At 42.6% G+C, this 17,445-nt stretch overlaps 1 protein-coding gene across 1 annotated transcript; it reads left to right on the top strand.

Annotated features, from left to right (window-relative positions):
- Positions 1-1,504: 1,504 nt before the first annotated feature.
- On the top strand, positions 1,505-9,561 carry hmbsb (hydroxymethylbilane synthase, b). The gene is made up of 12 exons (XM_080548767.1): positions 1,505-1,610; positions 1,857-1,906; positions 2,265-2,320; positions 3,041-3,118; positions 4,961-5,038; positions 5,529-5,604; positions 5,941-6,054; positions 6,478-6,516; positions 7,182-7,301; positions 8,551-8,604; positions 8,789-8,875; positions 9,377-9,561. Exons 2-12 carry the CDS (start codon positions 1,862-1,864, stop codon positions 9,548-9,550), a joined length of 921 nt encoding a protein of 306 aa, XP_080404893.1. The 5' UTR covers positions 1,505-1,610; positions 1,857-1,861; the 3' UTR covers positions 9,551-9,561.
- Positions 9,562-17,445: the final 7,884 nt, after the last annotated feature.

Below are 17,445 nucleotides of genomic sequence, written 5' to 3'. Positions count from 1 at the left end.
CGTTTTTCAACCGTGGGGGCACCAGGAGGGGCAGTCGCCCCCCCTGCCCCCAGTGCCCCCCCTGAGTCCGCCAGTGCATAGTACACAGCCTGTAAGCCTACACAGCTAGCTCGGCCTATGTATTTCATTTAAAAACCACATGAAACAGACGTCTGACCATAACCAACCCCTCCCTGCTCGTCATAACGGACACAAGAAGCAGTCTTATCAGCCCAACCCAGAGAGGTAGGGGTGGGTCACCTTTAGAGCTGTGGTTGGTTGGAGACAGACTGTGGTTCAGTGTTATAGCATGTTATCTGAAGGCAGTCGTATGACCTCGCCTCCTCATAGACATAGCAGACAGACATACAGCTCTGAGGACACAATACAAACTGCTGCTCAGAGTGTAGAGGCTTAACATTCACTGACAACGATGGAGCAAGGACCCTATAAGTATGTCAGGGTAAGTGGACACTGGACAGTGATGTCACCAGTGCTTGTTTGTTGTTTTTTAGTAAGATGTCTTTAGTTGAAAGAGGTGAGAGAGGAATAACTGCCAACGTCCTCAGACACATCTATGATGGCTGAGGAAGGGTGGGGAGGGGGTTGTAGAAGATGGTTGTAATTAATTAATTTATTTTCTGTGTTTTTGTTGTTGTTTTTTTACAGGATGACAATGGGAAGGTTAGCCGGCTCATACGGATCGGAACCAGAAAGAGCCAGGTTGGTAAAATACATGTTGGTTGAATGACAGTCTGTGAAAACATTTTGTCTACAGTTAAAAGACCCATCTGAGAATGTTCATTTTTCACTTTTTTGTTCTTTTGCCAATATTCATATAACCTCATATAACAACATCAAAACATTTGACATATTATTGAGCTTTTTGAATAAGGAGAGAGTTTAGAGGTAGAGAGTTTAGAGGTAGAGAGTTTAGAGGTAGAGAGTTTAGAGAGAGAGAGAGAGAGAGAGAGAGAGAGAGAGAGAGAGAGAGAGAGAGAGAGAGAGAGAGAGAGAGAGAGAGAGAGCGTGGCATTTTATTTTATTTTATTTTTTTAATCAGATGAAGCCTCCTCATAGGGCATGGACGGACTGGAATCCAAAATTGTGAAGTTCATCAATCTCTGGCGAGAGAGGAGCTGCTTTTCTGTATTTAGGCCTAAGTCTAAATTATTTATAGAAAGCATAGCATACAAAATGTGTTGGCATTGCTCATTCACATCGTAATGATCTGAGAAATTTGCTAGCAGAGAACCTGTGTGCTATGGGCTAGCAGAGAACCTGTGTGCTATGGGCTAGGACTATAACTCTGTGCATAATCTTAACTGTGCAGAGGATTGTTCAACTTCACCCGTTTGTCTGCGTTTCTTATCTGTCTTGATGTTCTCAACTTTACTTAAACCACACAAGGTGCATGACCATTTAAATCATTAGGTTTAGTTTGCTAATGTTCGTAATGTTAATAAACCTCAACCAATCATCCAGATTTCATTATCATTATCCATATTGAATCAGTTTATGTGAATTAATTAGACAAATGTGAATTTATTTTTCTCAGTTGGCACGTATTCAGACAGACAGTGTTGCAGAGAAGCTGAAAGAACTGTACCCTGAAGTCAACCTGGAAATAGGTGAGAAGTCAAAAGTTTTTACATTCCATTATTTTTTGTGAGATGGAACCTTTGTATTTTATTAATTACTAACTCAAAAATGTCAACATTTTAAAAATAAAACCACACAGGCATTAATAAACACCTAATGGATCAGATTATGTAAAAAAAAAACATTTTGACCAAAAATGGAGATAGAACCTTATAATTCTAACGTCACGAACTGTAATAACATAAACCTAATAATGTGTGTTCAATATGTTTCAGTTGGCATGTCAACTACAGGGGACAAAATCCTTGACACTGCATTATCAAAGGTAAGTCTGTGTATATTATCAATCGATCAATATTATTCCTATTATTATTCCCATTTTAATCAAGTTAATCACAATAATATTCTGTGATTAATCAGATTAATCACTCCACTTCGCGTCGTGCCTAACCATCCCGCTAGCTATGCCGATATACCACGGCTTTGAGTTCCATAACGCTTATGTATCTGAGATCCACGGCTTCTCGTTCCATAACGCTTAAATATATATATATCTCAGACGGTGTTACGGTAGTTTATAGGCTACCTAAGTTAATATTATTTATATTATATATAATAATGATGTGGACATCTGATGAGGTGATGAACAGTCAGTCTGTAACCACATGACCTTCTGACTGCAGATTGGAGAGAAGAGTCTGTTCACCAAAGAGCTGGAGACCGCCCTGGAGAGGAACGAGTGAGTCTTGTGGGTCATTTGGCGTTGTCATTTCAACGGCTCCCCTCATTATCCCATGTCACTTTTCAACAGAAGGACAGTAAAGGCCAATGCACACGGCGTGCGATTTTGTCGCACAACAACATTCGATTCTCAATTCACACCACCGAAGTCGGACCAGGCAGGCTGATTACTATAGGCTCTACCAATATTGCTTGCCTTGCTTCCACAATTTCTACAAGATACAACTGGGCATATTGTGCCTACATGCTCGATTGTTATTATTATGTAATATAGGTGTCTTGTAATCCCATATGAGATGGGCCGTGTTGTTGACTTCGGTGGTGTGAATTGATAATCGAATGTTGTCGTGCGACAATATCGCATCGCACGCCGTGTGCATTGTCTCATTCAAAACAATGGAATCGAATTCGGCGGTGCGACAAAATCGCACGCTGTGTGCATTGGCCTTAATAGTCAAGTAGGATTAAAGTATAGTATTTTAGTTTTTTTAATTTATCCAGGTCTCATTGAGAGAGATCAAATCTTTTGACATTTTCCAGAGCTATATATGTTTCCCCATGTTTTAAAGGTTTCTAACTAACCCTTCATGTCGCCACGGCTTTGATGTGTGCAGCTGCTCATGTGGGGTTCATGCCACACTGCTCTGATGTGGCGCCGTATAAAAGACTCAGTTCTTCTAGTTGTTCTTATATGTATTCATCGCTTTGACCCCTGCAGGGTCGACCTGGTAGTCCACTCGTTGAAAGACCTGCCCACTACGCTACCTCCCGGCTTCACTATCGGAGCTGTGCTGAAGTAAGTCTGTCTGAATAATAGACTAGTGTCTGTGTTTGGATCCACAGAGCCGTGTACACCAGTGGAGGCTGTGGAGGTAGAAATCGGAGGACGGGGCTCATTGTAATACTTGGAATGGAACGAGGAACGAGGAACGGAACATTGAGGCCATTCTACGCATCACAATGAGCCCGTCGTCCGATTTCTACCTCCACCAGCCTCCCATTGTCTTCATTCATCAGCACGTCCTTTGTTGTTGCTCCTGCTCCTTTGAACATACGTCCCTGGTTCCTGGGTGTGAAATACTATCAGATCAGAGCATAAAGCACAGAGCAACACCAAACTGTCTGTGGAATTCGGAGTTCGGAGTTTTGAAACAACCGATATTTAACAATGGTAACCTAGCAACTTATTTTGTTTATGAAACCGAACGTTTCTAAACTGGCGAAACAGACGAACAGACTGTGAAAAGTTCATGTTCTTTGAACTGCCAAAACATTTGAAACGGACAGACTCTTGTTGTCCGTCAATGGATGAATCCCATAGAGAAACCGTCAACGGATGACTACCAATCGGTTGTTAAGTCTGACGTCAAACGTGACGTTTAGCAATTTCTGGGTCCAAACCAGAAATTCCCTGCACCAGAGTACCAGTGTACTAAAGTACCAGAGTACCAGTGTACTAAAGTACCAGAGTACCAGTGTACTAAAGCACCAGAGTACCAGTGTACTAAAGCACCAGAGTACCAGTGTACTAAAGCACCAGAGTACCAGTGTACTAAAGCACCAGAGTACCAGTGTACTAAAGCACCAGAGTACCAGTGTACTAAAGCACCAGAGCACCAGTGTACTAAAGCACCAGAGTACCAGTGTACTAAAGCACCAGAGTACCAGTGTACTAAAGCACCAGAGTACCAGTGTACTAAAGCACCAGAGTACCAGTGTACTAAAGCACCATAGTACCAGTGTACTAAAGCACCAGAGTACCAGTGTACTAAAGCACCAGAGTACCAGTGTACTAAAGCACCAGAGTACCAGTGTACTAAAGCACCAGAGTACCAGTGTACTACAGCACCAGAGTACCAGTGTACTAAAGCACCATAGTACCAGTGTACTAAAGCACCAGAGTACCAGTGTACTAAAGCACCAGAGTACCAGTGTACTAAAGCACCATAGTACCAGTGTACTAAAGCACCAGAGCACCAGTGTACTACAGCCCCAGAGTACCAGTGTACTAAAGCACCAGAGTACCAGTGTACTAAAGCACCAGAGTACCAGTGTACTAAAGCACCAGAGTACCAGTGTACTAAAGCACCAGAGTACCAGTGTACTAAAGCACCAGAGTACCAGTGTACTAAAGCACCAGAGTACCAGTGTACTAAAGCACCAGAGTACCACTGTACTACAGCGGTAGAATGACAGTTCAATCGTTTTTTAGACTGGGATCAATTCATACAACAAGGGACACAGCACTTTCCCGTTTTTCCCATATTTGTCAGCGTCTTTGAGCCTCGGAAAAGCGCTATACAAATATTATGAATTATTATTATTACTGAGGCATTTCGAAGAGAGCGCCTCAGCCAACGTTGGACCCGGAAACACGTCACGACTTAACAACCGGATAGATAAACCATAGAGAAACCATTGGCTCAATCCATAGTTAACGGATAACAGTTTGATGTGGCACGATACTCAACCACGATGCTCAACCACGATGCTCAACCACATAAGCCTGTACATTGGAGTTGACTTTAGATATCGGATTGGGAATGTATGTGTTGGTTTTCTCTGATATCCTCATCATGCTAATTCTTGAATGCTAAATTGGTCCTTTGAATTATTTTGCCCCTCTGCTCTTTTCAAGGCGAGAGAATCCCCATGATGCAGTAGTGTTGCACCCCAAGCACATGGGCAAGTCCCTGGACACCCTGCCGGACAAGAGGTACTGAACACAGTTCAACTACACCTACTACAGCTTTGTTGTTTCACTAATGGTTCATTCCAGTGGAGGCCGGTGGAGGTAGAAATCAGAGGACAGCCTCATTGTAATGCATGATTTCGTGACGTTAGAATTATAAGGTTCTATCTCCATTTTTGTCCGAATTGAGTTTTTTACATAATCTGATCCATTAGGTGTTTATTAATGCCTGTGTGGTGTTATTTTTTAAATGTTGAAATTTTTGAGTTAGTAATTCATAAAATACAAAGGTTCCGTCTCACAAAACATAATGGAATGTAAAAACGTTGACGCTCAATATCTCTGAACTGCCCTAAACGGAGATAGAACCTTATCATTCTAACGTCACGATTCCTCATTCCATTTGCATTGCAGTGAACCTGTCCTTTGATTTCTACCTCCACCTGCCTCCCCAAGGTAATTCTGACATAATCAATTAATGAATCAATATTTATTTCCATCTTTGTTCCCATAGTGTTATAGGCACCAGTTCACTACGCCGGGCAGCTCAGCTTAAGAAGAGATTTCCTCACCTGGAGTTCAAAGACATCGTATCCTTTCTTTCACTTTTACTGTACTGTTTTTCTAACTCTCCTCTCCTGTCCTGTCCTCTCCTATCTGATACCATAGTAACTCTTAACTCTACTCATACCCATAACTACTGTTTAGGGATCAGTTTCATGAACGCTTCTTAGCTAAAGTAACAATCTCTTTTATAGCGTTTATATTTTTGTTCAACTTAAGCTGTGAAGCTTTCGTGAAACGGATCCCAGATCTCATACTAGATGGGAACACCTATAGAGGAACACCTATAGAGGAACACCTATAGAGGAACACCTATAGAGGGTTAGAGTGTCTGAGTGGATTCCTTAGTGTCGTTCTTCTAGCGAGGGAATCTGAACACGCGGCTGAAGAAGCTGGACGAGAAGGACGACTACTCTGCCATCGTCCTGGCCGCGGCCGGGCTCAAACGCATGGGCTGGGAGAACCGCGTCAGCCAGGTCAGTCAAGAAAGAATATGATTTATTAAGTTAATTACAATCATTAATTTATCAATACAAAACACATCAGCTGTTTCTCAGTTCGTGAGCTTAGAATGATAAGGTTCGATCTCCGTTTAGGGCAGTTCAGAGATATTGAGCGTCAACGTTTTTACATTCCATTATGTTTTGTGAGATGGAACCTTTGTATTGTATTAATTGCTAACTCAAAAATGTCAACATTTTTTAAATCACACCACACAGGCATTAATAAACGGATGGATCAGATTATGTAAAAAACTCAATTTTGACAAAAATTTAGATAGAACCGTATAATTCTAACGTCACGAATTGAGAATGAGCTATAGCGTATACAAACACGACATCAATGGAATAGCACTACATGTAACCATGACTTATTACTGTACTTATTTGCTGTTGCAGATCCTGGGCCCTGAAGACTGTATGTACGCTGTTGGACAGGTGGGTCGACTTGAGTTATTAACCTACTTAGACGCCATTAGGGATGTGATCCAAAATCATCTTATTATAAAAAGACATAAATAATCGAACCTAATCTAATCTTATGACTTGTGCGACTGGTGCTGTCTTGGCAAAAAGGCCATGTCACCAACTTTATCATCCATAACGAAGAAGAAAGAAAAAAAAGAAAGGTTTTCTCCTTCACTCACACTCACACGCACCCGCCCCTCCCTTCCCTTCCCTTCCCTCTTCCCTCTCATGCTCTCTATCTGAGGAGAAAAAAACACTTTTCGCATTTCACATTGTCACCTCGTCTACCAGGTCAAAGTAGCGTTGGACCAGGGTCTCCGGTTCGATTCCGGCTGGGGACATGTCCTGCATGTCATCCCTCCTCTCTCTCTCACCCATCCTTCCTGTCTAAAATCTCTACTGTATCTGTCAATTAAATGAAAAAATTTTTTGGGACTGCCCCACTCAGAAAAAATAACTGTTTAAAAGTAGCGTTGGACGAAGCCTGTATTCAAAAGATTTTTTCCTAATGGAGTCCAGGAACAGGTGAACAGGTGAACAGGTGAACTCCAGTATATGTTCACACATCCAGGTACCATAACCCCACCTGTTGTCTGACTGGGTGTCTCGTGCCTGTGTCTGTCTGTCTGCTCCAGGGGGCTCTGGCAGTGGAGGTGAGGGCCAGAGACCAGGACATCCTGGAGATGGTGTCTGTTCTGCTGGACCCTGAGACGGTGTTGCGCTGTATAGCTGAAAGAGCCTTCCTCCGACGCCTGGTAGGTTTTACACACACACACACACACACACATAGGGGCGGCTGTGGCGCAAGAGGTAGAGCCGGCATCTATTTTTTTTATTTTATTTAACCTTTATTTTACCAGGAAGTCACATTGAGGTTAAAACCTCTTTTACAAGAGAGACCTGGCCAAGACAGGGTCAAAATAGTAGCTTAAAAAACAGTTCAAATAACAAGACAGGACATAAGACAGTGGCAACAATACAATAGACAAACATTGGTAGGGGTATTTACAAGGTGATTAAAACATTGAGAAGTCTAACCAAAGCAGGTACATCGAGCGGTGACCACATCCTTTAATCTACGCTTGAAGATACTTATGGAAATAAGGGCCTCTAATTTAAAAGTAGTCTGTAGGTCATTCCAAGACCAAGGGCCATAATAAGACAAGCTTGCCCTTCCAACATTGTTCATGATAAGTGATCATGATAAGTGATCATGATAAGTGATAATGATCTCAAGGTCGGCAGATCGGCGGCTCGAACCCCGGCTGGCCACATGTCGAGGTGTCCTTGGGCAAGACACTGAACCCCAAATTGCTCCCAGTGAGCGGGCCGCGCCTTGCATGGTAGCTTGGCGCCATTGGTGTGTGAATGTGTGTGTGAACGGGTGAATGAGAGGCCGTTGTAAAGCGCTTTGGAATAAGGCTCTATATAGGTCTAGGGTCTACACACACACACACACACACACACACACACACACACACACACACACAGATATACATACACATATGTAACGGCAGCTGGTGAAAGCGGCAACTACCTTTATTCTGAAAGATGTCAGCGTTTCAACGTTGTTGAAAATCAACGACACTCGAGTAATCCCCCACTGCTACCTAGTTAACTAGAACACTACTTTACATTGTTAGCAGGCTCACAAAACAAGCTGTGTTAGTCGACTAGCGACGTGTGTCGTTGATTTACACTTTTCAGAATAAAAGTCTGAACATTTGATCAGCTGCCGACTTGTTCCCGGTTTCACCAGCTGCTGTCATATGCACGCACACACACACACACACACACACACACACACACACAAACACACACACACACATAGTCTCTCACACTGTTCATACACGCGGGCGCACACTCACACATATTTACACTCACACACTCTCACACACACACACACGTATTCACACACATATTCACATAAATTCCATATTTCCTTGTGTATCCGTGGCATGTATAGTAAGGCCACCAGTGCACTCATGTTCACTCTTGTTGTAGGAGGGAGGTTGCAGCGTTCCTGTAGCCGTCAACACAGAAGTCAAGGACTCTCAGGTGAGACATTTACATATTTTTTAACATTCTTATTATTAAAAAAAAAAATCGTCTTCTAAACTGTTAAGCCTGGTTTCCTAGACCTAGATGAAGCCCAGTCCCATTCAGAACATGTCAATGTACCGGTAGGCTCTTCTATGCCTTGCTTGGTCTTGTAACACCTGTTGTGGCTGCTGTTCCCCAGCTCTACCTGACGGGGGCAGTGTTCAGCCTGGACGGGTCAGACAGCCTGAAGGAGACTATGCAAACCAGCATCTCTGCAGACAACAAGGTTAGATAATAGTAATAGTATTTGTTTCATTTAAAATCCTGTAGGAAAATTCTGCAGGCTCATTGTGATGCATCCAACTGAGTGAGGAATGTATATCCCATTCCATGCATTACAATTCGGTTGTTAAGTCTGACGTCAAACGTGACGTTAAGCAATTTCCGGGTCCAAACCAGAAATTCCCTGCACCAGAGTACCAGTGTACGACAGCGGTAGAATGACAGTTCAATCGTTTTTTAGACTGGGATCTATTCATACAACAAGGGACACAGCAGCACTTTCCCGTTTTCCCCACATTGTCAGTGTCTTTGAGCCTCGGAAAAGCGCTATACAAATATAATGAATTATTATTATTACTGTCATTTCGAAGAGAGCGCCTCAGCCAACTTTGGACCCGGAAACACGTCACGACTTAACAACCGGATTATCCCGTCCTCTGATTTCTACCTCCACCATTCTGCCCTAATGTGGTATCTAATCTCACCTGTCCGTCCTCTGTGTTAGGAGGTAGAGGAGGTGGATGAGAGGGTCCAGCGTGTGGGCGTGACGGCCCTCAAAGTGCCGGGCTCTGCCCAGGACGCAGCGGAGAAGCTGGGGACAGACCTGGCCAATCTGCTGCTGAGCAAGGGAGCCAAGGAAATCCTGACTGTGGCCAGGCAGCTCAACGATGCCAGATAACTGGATTTGTCCTCTCCAACCACTCTAGAACCCTCACAACCACTCTAGAACCCTCTCACAGACCTGAGGTTCTAATGGAACGGACTATCACTGTCAGTACATAGAATGTCACAACAGTATATCAGGGGAAGCTGGGATCGAAGTTTAATGAATGGTACGGAATCCTCATTCACAATGAGCCCATCCTCTGATTTCTGCCTCCACTGCTATTGCCTCACAATATGGAACAAATCGTTTATTGATTAAATTGAATTAAACTGTAGTTACTACAGTTCTAGTTCAGTATATTGAATCAAACGCACAGCTATTGTCATGGGGGTTATTTGTCAAGAGTTATTTTAAGCTTCCAGCGTCAATGTGTGTATTTTTCTATTTACCTTGTTAAAACAACGAGGAAAGCACTGCGTAGCTAAACCATTACATATCATTGTTCTATATTTGTCACATTCTCCTGCAGTTGGTTGCTCATGTTTGAAGCACATATTATGCTATTGTTTTAGTTTACAATTAAGATTATTATTATTATGTATACAAGATATACATGTACATATTATATATGCATATCCATATTCTATATGTATTGCTTACAGTAGTATTAGTTAGTATAACACACTGGTTCTCAACCCTCTCCTCGGGGACCACCAGCCGCTCCACATATTTGATCTGTTCCACCACCACCAGCACACCTGATTCAACTGATCAAGTACAAACCATAATTGCTTTGTACTTGATTAGTTGAATCAGGTGTGCTGGTGGTGGAACAGATCAAATATGTGGAACGGCTGGTGGTCCCCGAGGAGAGGTTTGAGAAACACTGAGTTAGTATAACACATAACAAACATTTCCTTCAAAGGAAATTTGATTTGTGGGCCATTTTAATGAGAGGTTCACCTGTGTTTTAAGATCTGGTCAGTTTAACTGAAAAGGAAAAATTACCAAATTCCAAAAGTACTTGAATGTGATGTTGTACCTTAGATGTTAACTAAACAAACACCTGTAAATAGCCTAGTGTTCTACCTTATGCGGGGTACACACATAAGGAGTTTTTGGCCGGTTTTGGCACGATTTTTGGATGTCTGAAAACGACAGAAAACGCCCGATTGTCAGATGGATCTTAACATTTTCCTATAACAAAATCCTGTGAGTCAATTCTCTTCAATTGTGCAATCAACTCTCAACTCTCAACCTGCTCGGAAAATGGGCGTGGGGAACGACAGATTCCGGACTCTCTAGTCTCGTTCCCCAAGCCAGAAATCTCGCGTGAACCCATCCTTTTAATATTGCCTTTAAATTACAAAATAATTAAATTAAGATTATATAATGCTTAAAGCACTTTGAGCCGCAACGTTTGCAGGAAAAGCGCTATACAAATAAAGTTATTATTATCTAACGTAGTACCCTGACTGACCTGTACGAGACAACCATGTGCGACAGGGCAAATAAAGTGCAGAAAAACGAAAAGAAGAAGTCAGCTTGCTTCTTGATTGGCGAGCAGGGTTGCCAGATGGGAATGACATTTTCCACCCTAACCACAGTCTAAAACCGCTAATTCCACCAAACAATCTGGCAACCCTATGATTTGCCGGCCACGCCCATTTTCCGAGCAGGTTGCCAGGAGAGTTGATTGCACAATTGAAGAGAAGTGACTCTTAACACCTCACACCCCAGGATTTTGTTATAGGAAAATGTTAAGATCCATCTGATAACCGGGCGTTTTCTGTTGTTTTCAGACATCCGAAAATCGCTGAAATCGCAGAAAATCCGTATGTGTGTACCCCGCTTTACTCCTGCTCTGCCTTGCTTACAACTCAATTACCTACAACTGAATACAGGTGCAACTCAAAAAATTCGAATATCGTGCAAAAGTTCATTTATTTCAGTAATTCAACTTAAAGTGTTAAACTTAGATATTAGATACTCATTGCATGCAAAGCGAGATATTTAAAGCCTTTATTTGTTATAAATTTGATGATTATGGCTTACAGCTTGTGAAAACCCCAAATTAAATATCTCAGAAATGTTTAATATTACATGATATCAATAAGAAAATGATTTTAAATACAGAAATGTATAATCATGTATATGTACAATGCAATGAGTCCATATAATATTTAAGTTTAACCCTTTAAGTTGAATTACTGAAATGAATGGACTTTTGCACGATATTCTAAATGTTTTGAGTTGCACCTGTATATGCCTTCTCCATTGAAACCGCTGAACTCGGGACAGATTTGGCCTTAGTGTAACTGTTGTATTTCTCCTGTATCTTATATTTGTAGAAAAATTTTTATGGTCTGTGTGATGTGTGTGTTGTTTTGATGCTTGACAGACAGATCATTGTGACAGAAAGTGGAAATGTATGTCTTGAAGAGAAATATTGTGAGAAATAAACCCTGAATAAAGCTACTTGATACATTTAAGCCTCTACTTTGTCTTTTGCTTTATTATTGTTTTGAATGCAAAAACTAAATGACACCAATACAATTCAAGTGTTACACACCCGAAGGTAGTAACAAATAAGGGAGTCCACACATGTGTTTAAATGATACAATTAAAGTTGTATTTAAGTAAAGGAACCAAAATAAACTAAATAACATGTATATGATTATGGATAAGAATCAGTAGTGTAGGCCATGAGTGAATGGTTGTATAATGTATAATGTATGTTGTCTGTGCAAGAGGTGTATGGATGTATGTAGTGTAAAACTGAAAGGCCCCAAAAACCAGGTACCCAGAGACCTTACCAACAAACCCCAAATCATATAGAAGGAAGAGAGAGAGCGCTGAGGACACCCCTCTCATATATATATATATCCCCAGCTCCCCAAACCCAGGTGACACCACTCAACCTAACGACCCACCCACTCTGCCCAGGCTGGGAGGCGTCACACAAGTCACAGGTCAGGAGCTTCTGTTATTTATCCCCATGTTGTGAATTTCAGGATGATGTGTTCATTTGGCCTTGGGATGTAACAGCCAATACCTGTAGGTTAGACGAGGGGTTGTATTAGTAATTAGGCATGTAGAGTAGCGCACCTTATGACAGAGCTGTCACTGTTGTAATGTAGAGACAAGACAGACAGAGAAGGACAATTAGAGAGATTTAAACAATTAGAGAAGGAGCGAAAGCGACAGGAGCACAAATTATATAAACCCCTCAAAAAAAGTTCGGAAACGAGAGTGAATACCAACAGAAGAATATTGCAGGGGATTTTGGCAATTATTTTTGGGCCGCTAGCGCTACCCACACGTTTAGCTGTGTTACTCATTCCACGAATGCATGATTCGTTGTACCTCGTTGTAAAGGTGACTAATCAGGCTTTCCAACGATATAAAATACAATACCAATTGGTATTATTAGGGGGGAGGAAGAATCGACTGAAATAACGTTTCCAAACTTTTTTTGAGGAGTTTAGTTCCCAAAGACAGTTTGGCCTTGCCCCCCCCCCCCCCCCCACCCTCATCTGACTGGAGTGTGAGGTTGACCCACATGGCGTGGCAGCAGGGCTGGTCCTAGGCGATCACGTTTTTTTGGTGCCAAATGCCCCAAAAAACGAAAAAAACATTTTGGTAAACGTACTGCACTTATATAGCGCCTTTTTTGCTGCTCCAAAGCTGCTCCAAAGCTCTTTACAACGGCCTCTCATTCACCCATTCACACACACATTCACACACCAATGGCGGCAAGCTGCCATGCAAGGCGCTGGCCCACTCACTGGGAGCAATTTTGGGGTTCAGTGTCTTGCCCAAGGACATGTGGCCAGCCGGGGCTCGAACCGCTGATCTGCCAACCTTGTGATCATTAGACGGCGACTCTACCTCCTGCGCCCCATTTAAATACATTTATGTCTCTATGAATTTCATGTCTCTATGAAAATATGTCTCAGCCTACTGTCTCTATTACGCTTCGCGATTAGTCACACTCGCCTCTTGCGAACCATGAGGCAGTACTGGTGGCTTAATGTGGTGGTGGTGCCCCTAAAACTTGGGGGGAGGGGGGGGGGGGCATCAAATCATACTCTCGCCTAGGGCACCTAAATGCCTAGGACCGGCCCTGTGTGCCAGCAGTAGAAATGAGAGGAAGAGGCTCATTGTAACGTACAGTATGTTTAATTTAATTTTTAATTTAATTTAAATTTTGCCATTTAGCAGACGCTTTTATCCAAAGCGACTTACAATTACGAATTACAGGGACATTCCCCCTGGAGTAACTGAGGGCTAAGTGCCTTACTCAAGGGCACACTAGTAGTGGTGTGGTTTCAGGCGGGATTTGAACTCACAACCTTCCGATCCCAAGTCCAACTCACTATCCACTAGACCACCACTACCCCATGTTTGATATCATTCCTCATACCATTCTATGCATTACAATGTCTGCCTCCCCTGGTGCTGCTGGGTAATGTAAATTGAGCGCACTGACTGACTGTAGCAGTCATGACAAACACTTCTCTGACTAGTCATCCTTTAACTATCCGTCATCAAATCCCAATGGCATTCATGGGTTTTAGAGAAAACAACATAACATTGATCATCAGTGGAGGTTGATGGAGGTAGAAATGGTATTCCTCATTCAATTCCATCCATGCATTACAATCAATCAGCTGATTTCTAACCTCCATCAGCCTCGATGTGATTGTATCGGTCTCGTCTGTACTTGAAGTATAATTGTTTGTTATTTGAAGCATCACTCACCAACGTCAGCTGCGACCATGGTCCCATTCTGCGCCTGGACAAGCAGCTGCCAGTATGTGCGATCAGCAACCTTTCCGGCAACCCCGTTCACGCTCACCAGGTAAGGGCCGTAGTCAAGGTTCTCCCTGTAGGTGAACCTAGAATGACAGCACAACACTACTTAAGCAATATCACACGAGAGGGAGTGTGTTATACTGAATATCAGCACGGCTGTGATTGGGTCGTAGGTACGAGGCCACAGGCCTCATATACTGAATAATAATATAAAAAATAAATAAAAATAGTTCCGCAACTGAACTTCAAATGGACTGTTGCCTAGTAACCTGAACACAAACATGTAGTCTAATTAACGGTCATTTAGTAGAACATCTGTGCGGCGGAGTGATACATATAGTTAAAGGTCCCAGTGCTGTTATACTGTATATCAGCACTCATGGAATGCCTCTTGTCCAATCAAATTACTTGGTCGGAACTAACTGTTGTATAAAATACTGTATCTTACCGCCATGCCCCATGACACGCATTGACAATGGATTTTGTGTCCGTGCATACACTATGAAATATTAACAAACTATCAGCAGGGGTTTGGCCAGACTCCAGATCGTACTTTTAGGGTGTAATTTTTTTTTATATTTTGCCCAATTCAGCCTATGGCAAGTGAAAGTACATTATACAATACATTTTGGCATAAAATAAACATATTCATTCAAACATATTAATTTCATTCACAAGTCATTGTAAAGATCTTGGACCCCATGTCGCTCCAATTGGTTTTATATTTAAGTATGTATTTTTTTTAAATAAATTATTATGAAAGAAAAATAAAGCTTTTTGGAGAGTTTTTAATGTTTTCAGTATTGGGGTCTGGCCACACTCCTCTTAGGGGTATGCAAAATGTTACGGTAGTTCAAATAAATATATTGAATCTAACTTTGTAAACTTTTGTTTCAAACATTTTTGTATTTTAAGACCTATTCGTGACGTTAGAATTATAAGGTTCTGATCCATTAGGTGTTTATTAATGCCTGTGTGGTGTTATTTTAAAAATGTTGACATTTTTTAGTTAGTCATTAATAAAATACAAAGATTCCATCTCACAAAACATAATGGAATGTAAAAACTTTGACGCTCAATATCTTTGAACTGCCCTAAACGGAGATAGAACCTTATAATTCTAAGCTCACGTATTGGCATTGACCTGATGATGAAGCCTGTTAATCTACTGACTTGAAGTCACAATTGGTGGTCTGCAGTCTCCTCATGGCTCCAATGAGGATCCCCCTGTACACAGCTTCGGTGTCAAAGGTCTCCGGCTTCGCATTAGTAACGCTGTTAACGACCTCCAGTTTGATCGGAAACAACTCTGTTGAAAAACAAAGACAGCCATACAGTAGTGTAGTGTAGCAGCATACAGTAAGTCTTTTTTTTGCAGAAAGGTATTGTAAATCTCACTAAATCAGTGATACAATTCTGTGTTTTGATATCATAGAAAGCTGTAAGTGAGTGAATGCATTCCCTGTACTGTACCTGTAGTCAGAGTCCCAGGAACCACAAGCAGCAGCAGAGCTGCAGGGAGAAAAGCCCCTATGACCATACTGATCTCTGTCTTCAATAGTTGTAACCAGGGAGTAGCTAAAGGACTGTAGAATTTTAGGAAGGGCTGGTTATCTAACTAACTCTGAGCTAAATCGGCAGTGTAGGAGGATAGAGGCAGGGGGCGCCAGCAACCCTTTAGACTAGCATATCACAGTTATATATATATCATATATTATAATACAAGCTATAACTCAGTTAATCACACTATAAGACAATACTTAAACCCAATACTAGATTTGCTGTTAAACTAAACAATACAGACAACTAAACACACAGCAATGTATCAAATATAAACAAACACATTTATTTATACAAATTATATATACATCCCAATATACTCCCTCCCCGCCGGCCACACACACACTCACTCACTCACTCACACACAGTACCTGGCCTGAAAAGGCTTAGAGTCCCGGACTGAAAATGAGCGCGTTGAGGCCTGGTTGGAGCTCGTATGTGATTCGAGGAAGGCAGCAGATAAGGGGGGGGAGTGACGTTGCAATTTGAAGGGAAAGGGGCGTCTTCGTAGTAAACGACGAGGTGTGAATGGTTCAGGTCCGGTGGTCCACGGTCAGCTCCGGTGGTGTTAGCGGTCGGTCGCAATCCACCTCGGAGGCGACGGCTTTGTTTGGCTTTGGTCTCGCTATGCGCCAACGTTAGCAGCCGGCGGCTAGCAAGGCTGGCTAACGGTGACACAGCTAAACTGGGCTAGCGCTGTTAACTCACTAAACTCCGAACTCCCGCGGTGATGCGGGTAGCTAGTGATTTACTATTAACAGTCGATGTTAAAGGCAGGTCTCCTAGACAGCATCACACAGTACACAGTAATGAGTTCACCTTGACGAGGCTGAATTCAGCTATGCTTGGTCGACTTTGTGACTGACAGGAGTAACTTCTCATTCATCTTCACTCTAACGCACAGACCACCTCCGTAGCTATAGATACCAACCGAACATACATCAAGTCACGTACGCCAATCAAAACCACGCCCACTAATCTGGCGCTTGCACAATACTGAACAAATCTAAGACAGAACTTATACAATTACAATAACAATACATACACCTTCATGAAAACGTACATGAATAGTATGGAAAATAATTAAGGAAATAACAGGGGCAAAATAGGGCTGATTTGGGGAAACTAACTGGCTCTAAATTGTGGGCCTTCATAACAGCCGCCCCATGAAACCCTCGGTTTCATTTAACTATGGAAGGCACACTGGCTAGGCTGCTCTAGCAGCGTGAGGTATGAGGTGATAGTGTCCTTTGTAATTTGAGGGAGCTCAATCAGGCGTGCCACAGGTCGGGTGTAAGTGCGACCACCAACGTCCACGATGGCCGTCCGCACCCTTCCATCCGGACCCGGCAGGACCTTGGTCACTCTGCCTGTCTGCCAGGCGGCGCGTGGAAGGGACTGGTCGATCACCAGTACCACGGCACCTTCGGACAAGTTGTCTCTCTCCCTCGTCCACTTCTGCCTGACTTGCAGGGTCGGCAGGTAGTGCAGTATGAACTGCCTCCAAAACTGGTCCGCGAGCACCTGGCTGTGCCTCCACCATCTTCTTCCGGTGAGCTCTGCAGGGTCGTAGACTACCTGAGGCAGTG

This window comes from Nansenia antarctica, assembly GCF_963989245.1.
Source record: "Nansenia antarctica genome assembly, chromosome: 19".
Lineage (NCBI taxonomy): Eukaryota > Metazoa > Chordata > Actinopteri > Argentiniformes > Microstomatidae > Nansenia > Nansenia antarctica.
The sequence above is the reverse complement of the archived record's forward strand: the minus strand, read 5'-3'. Positions and strand labels throughout refer to the sequence as shown.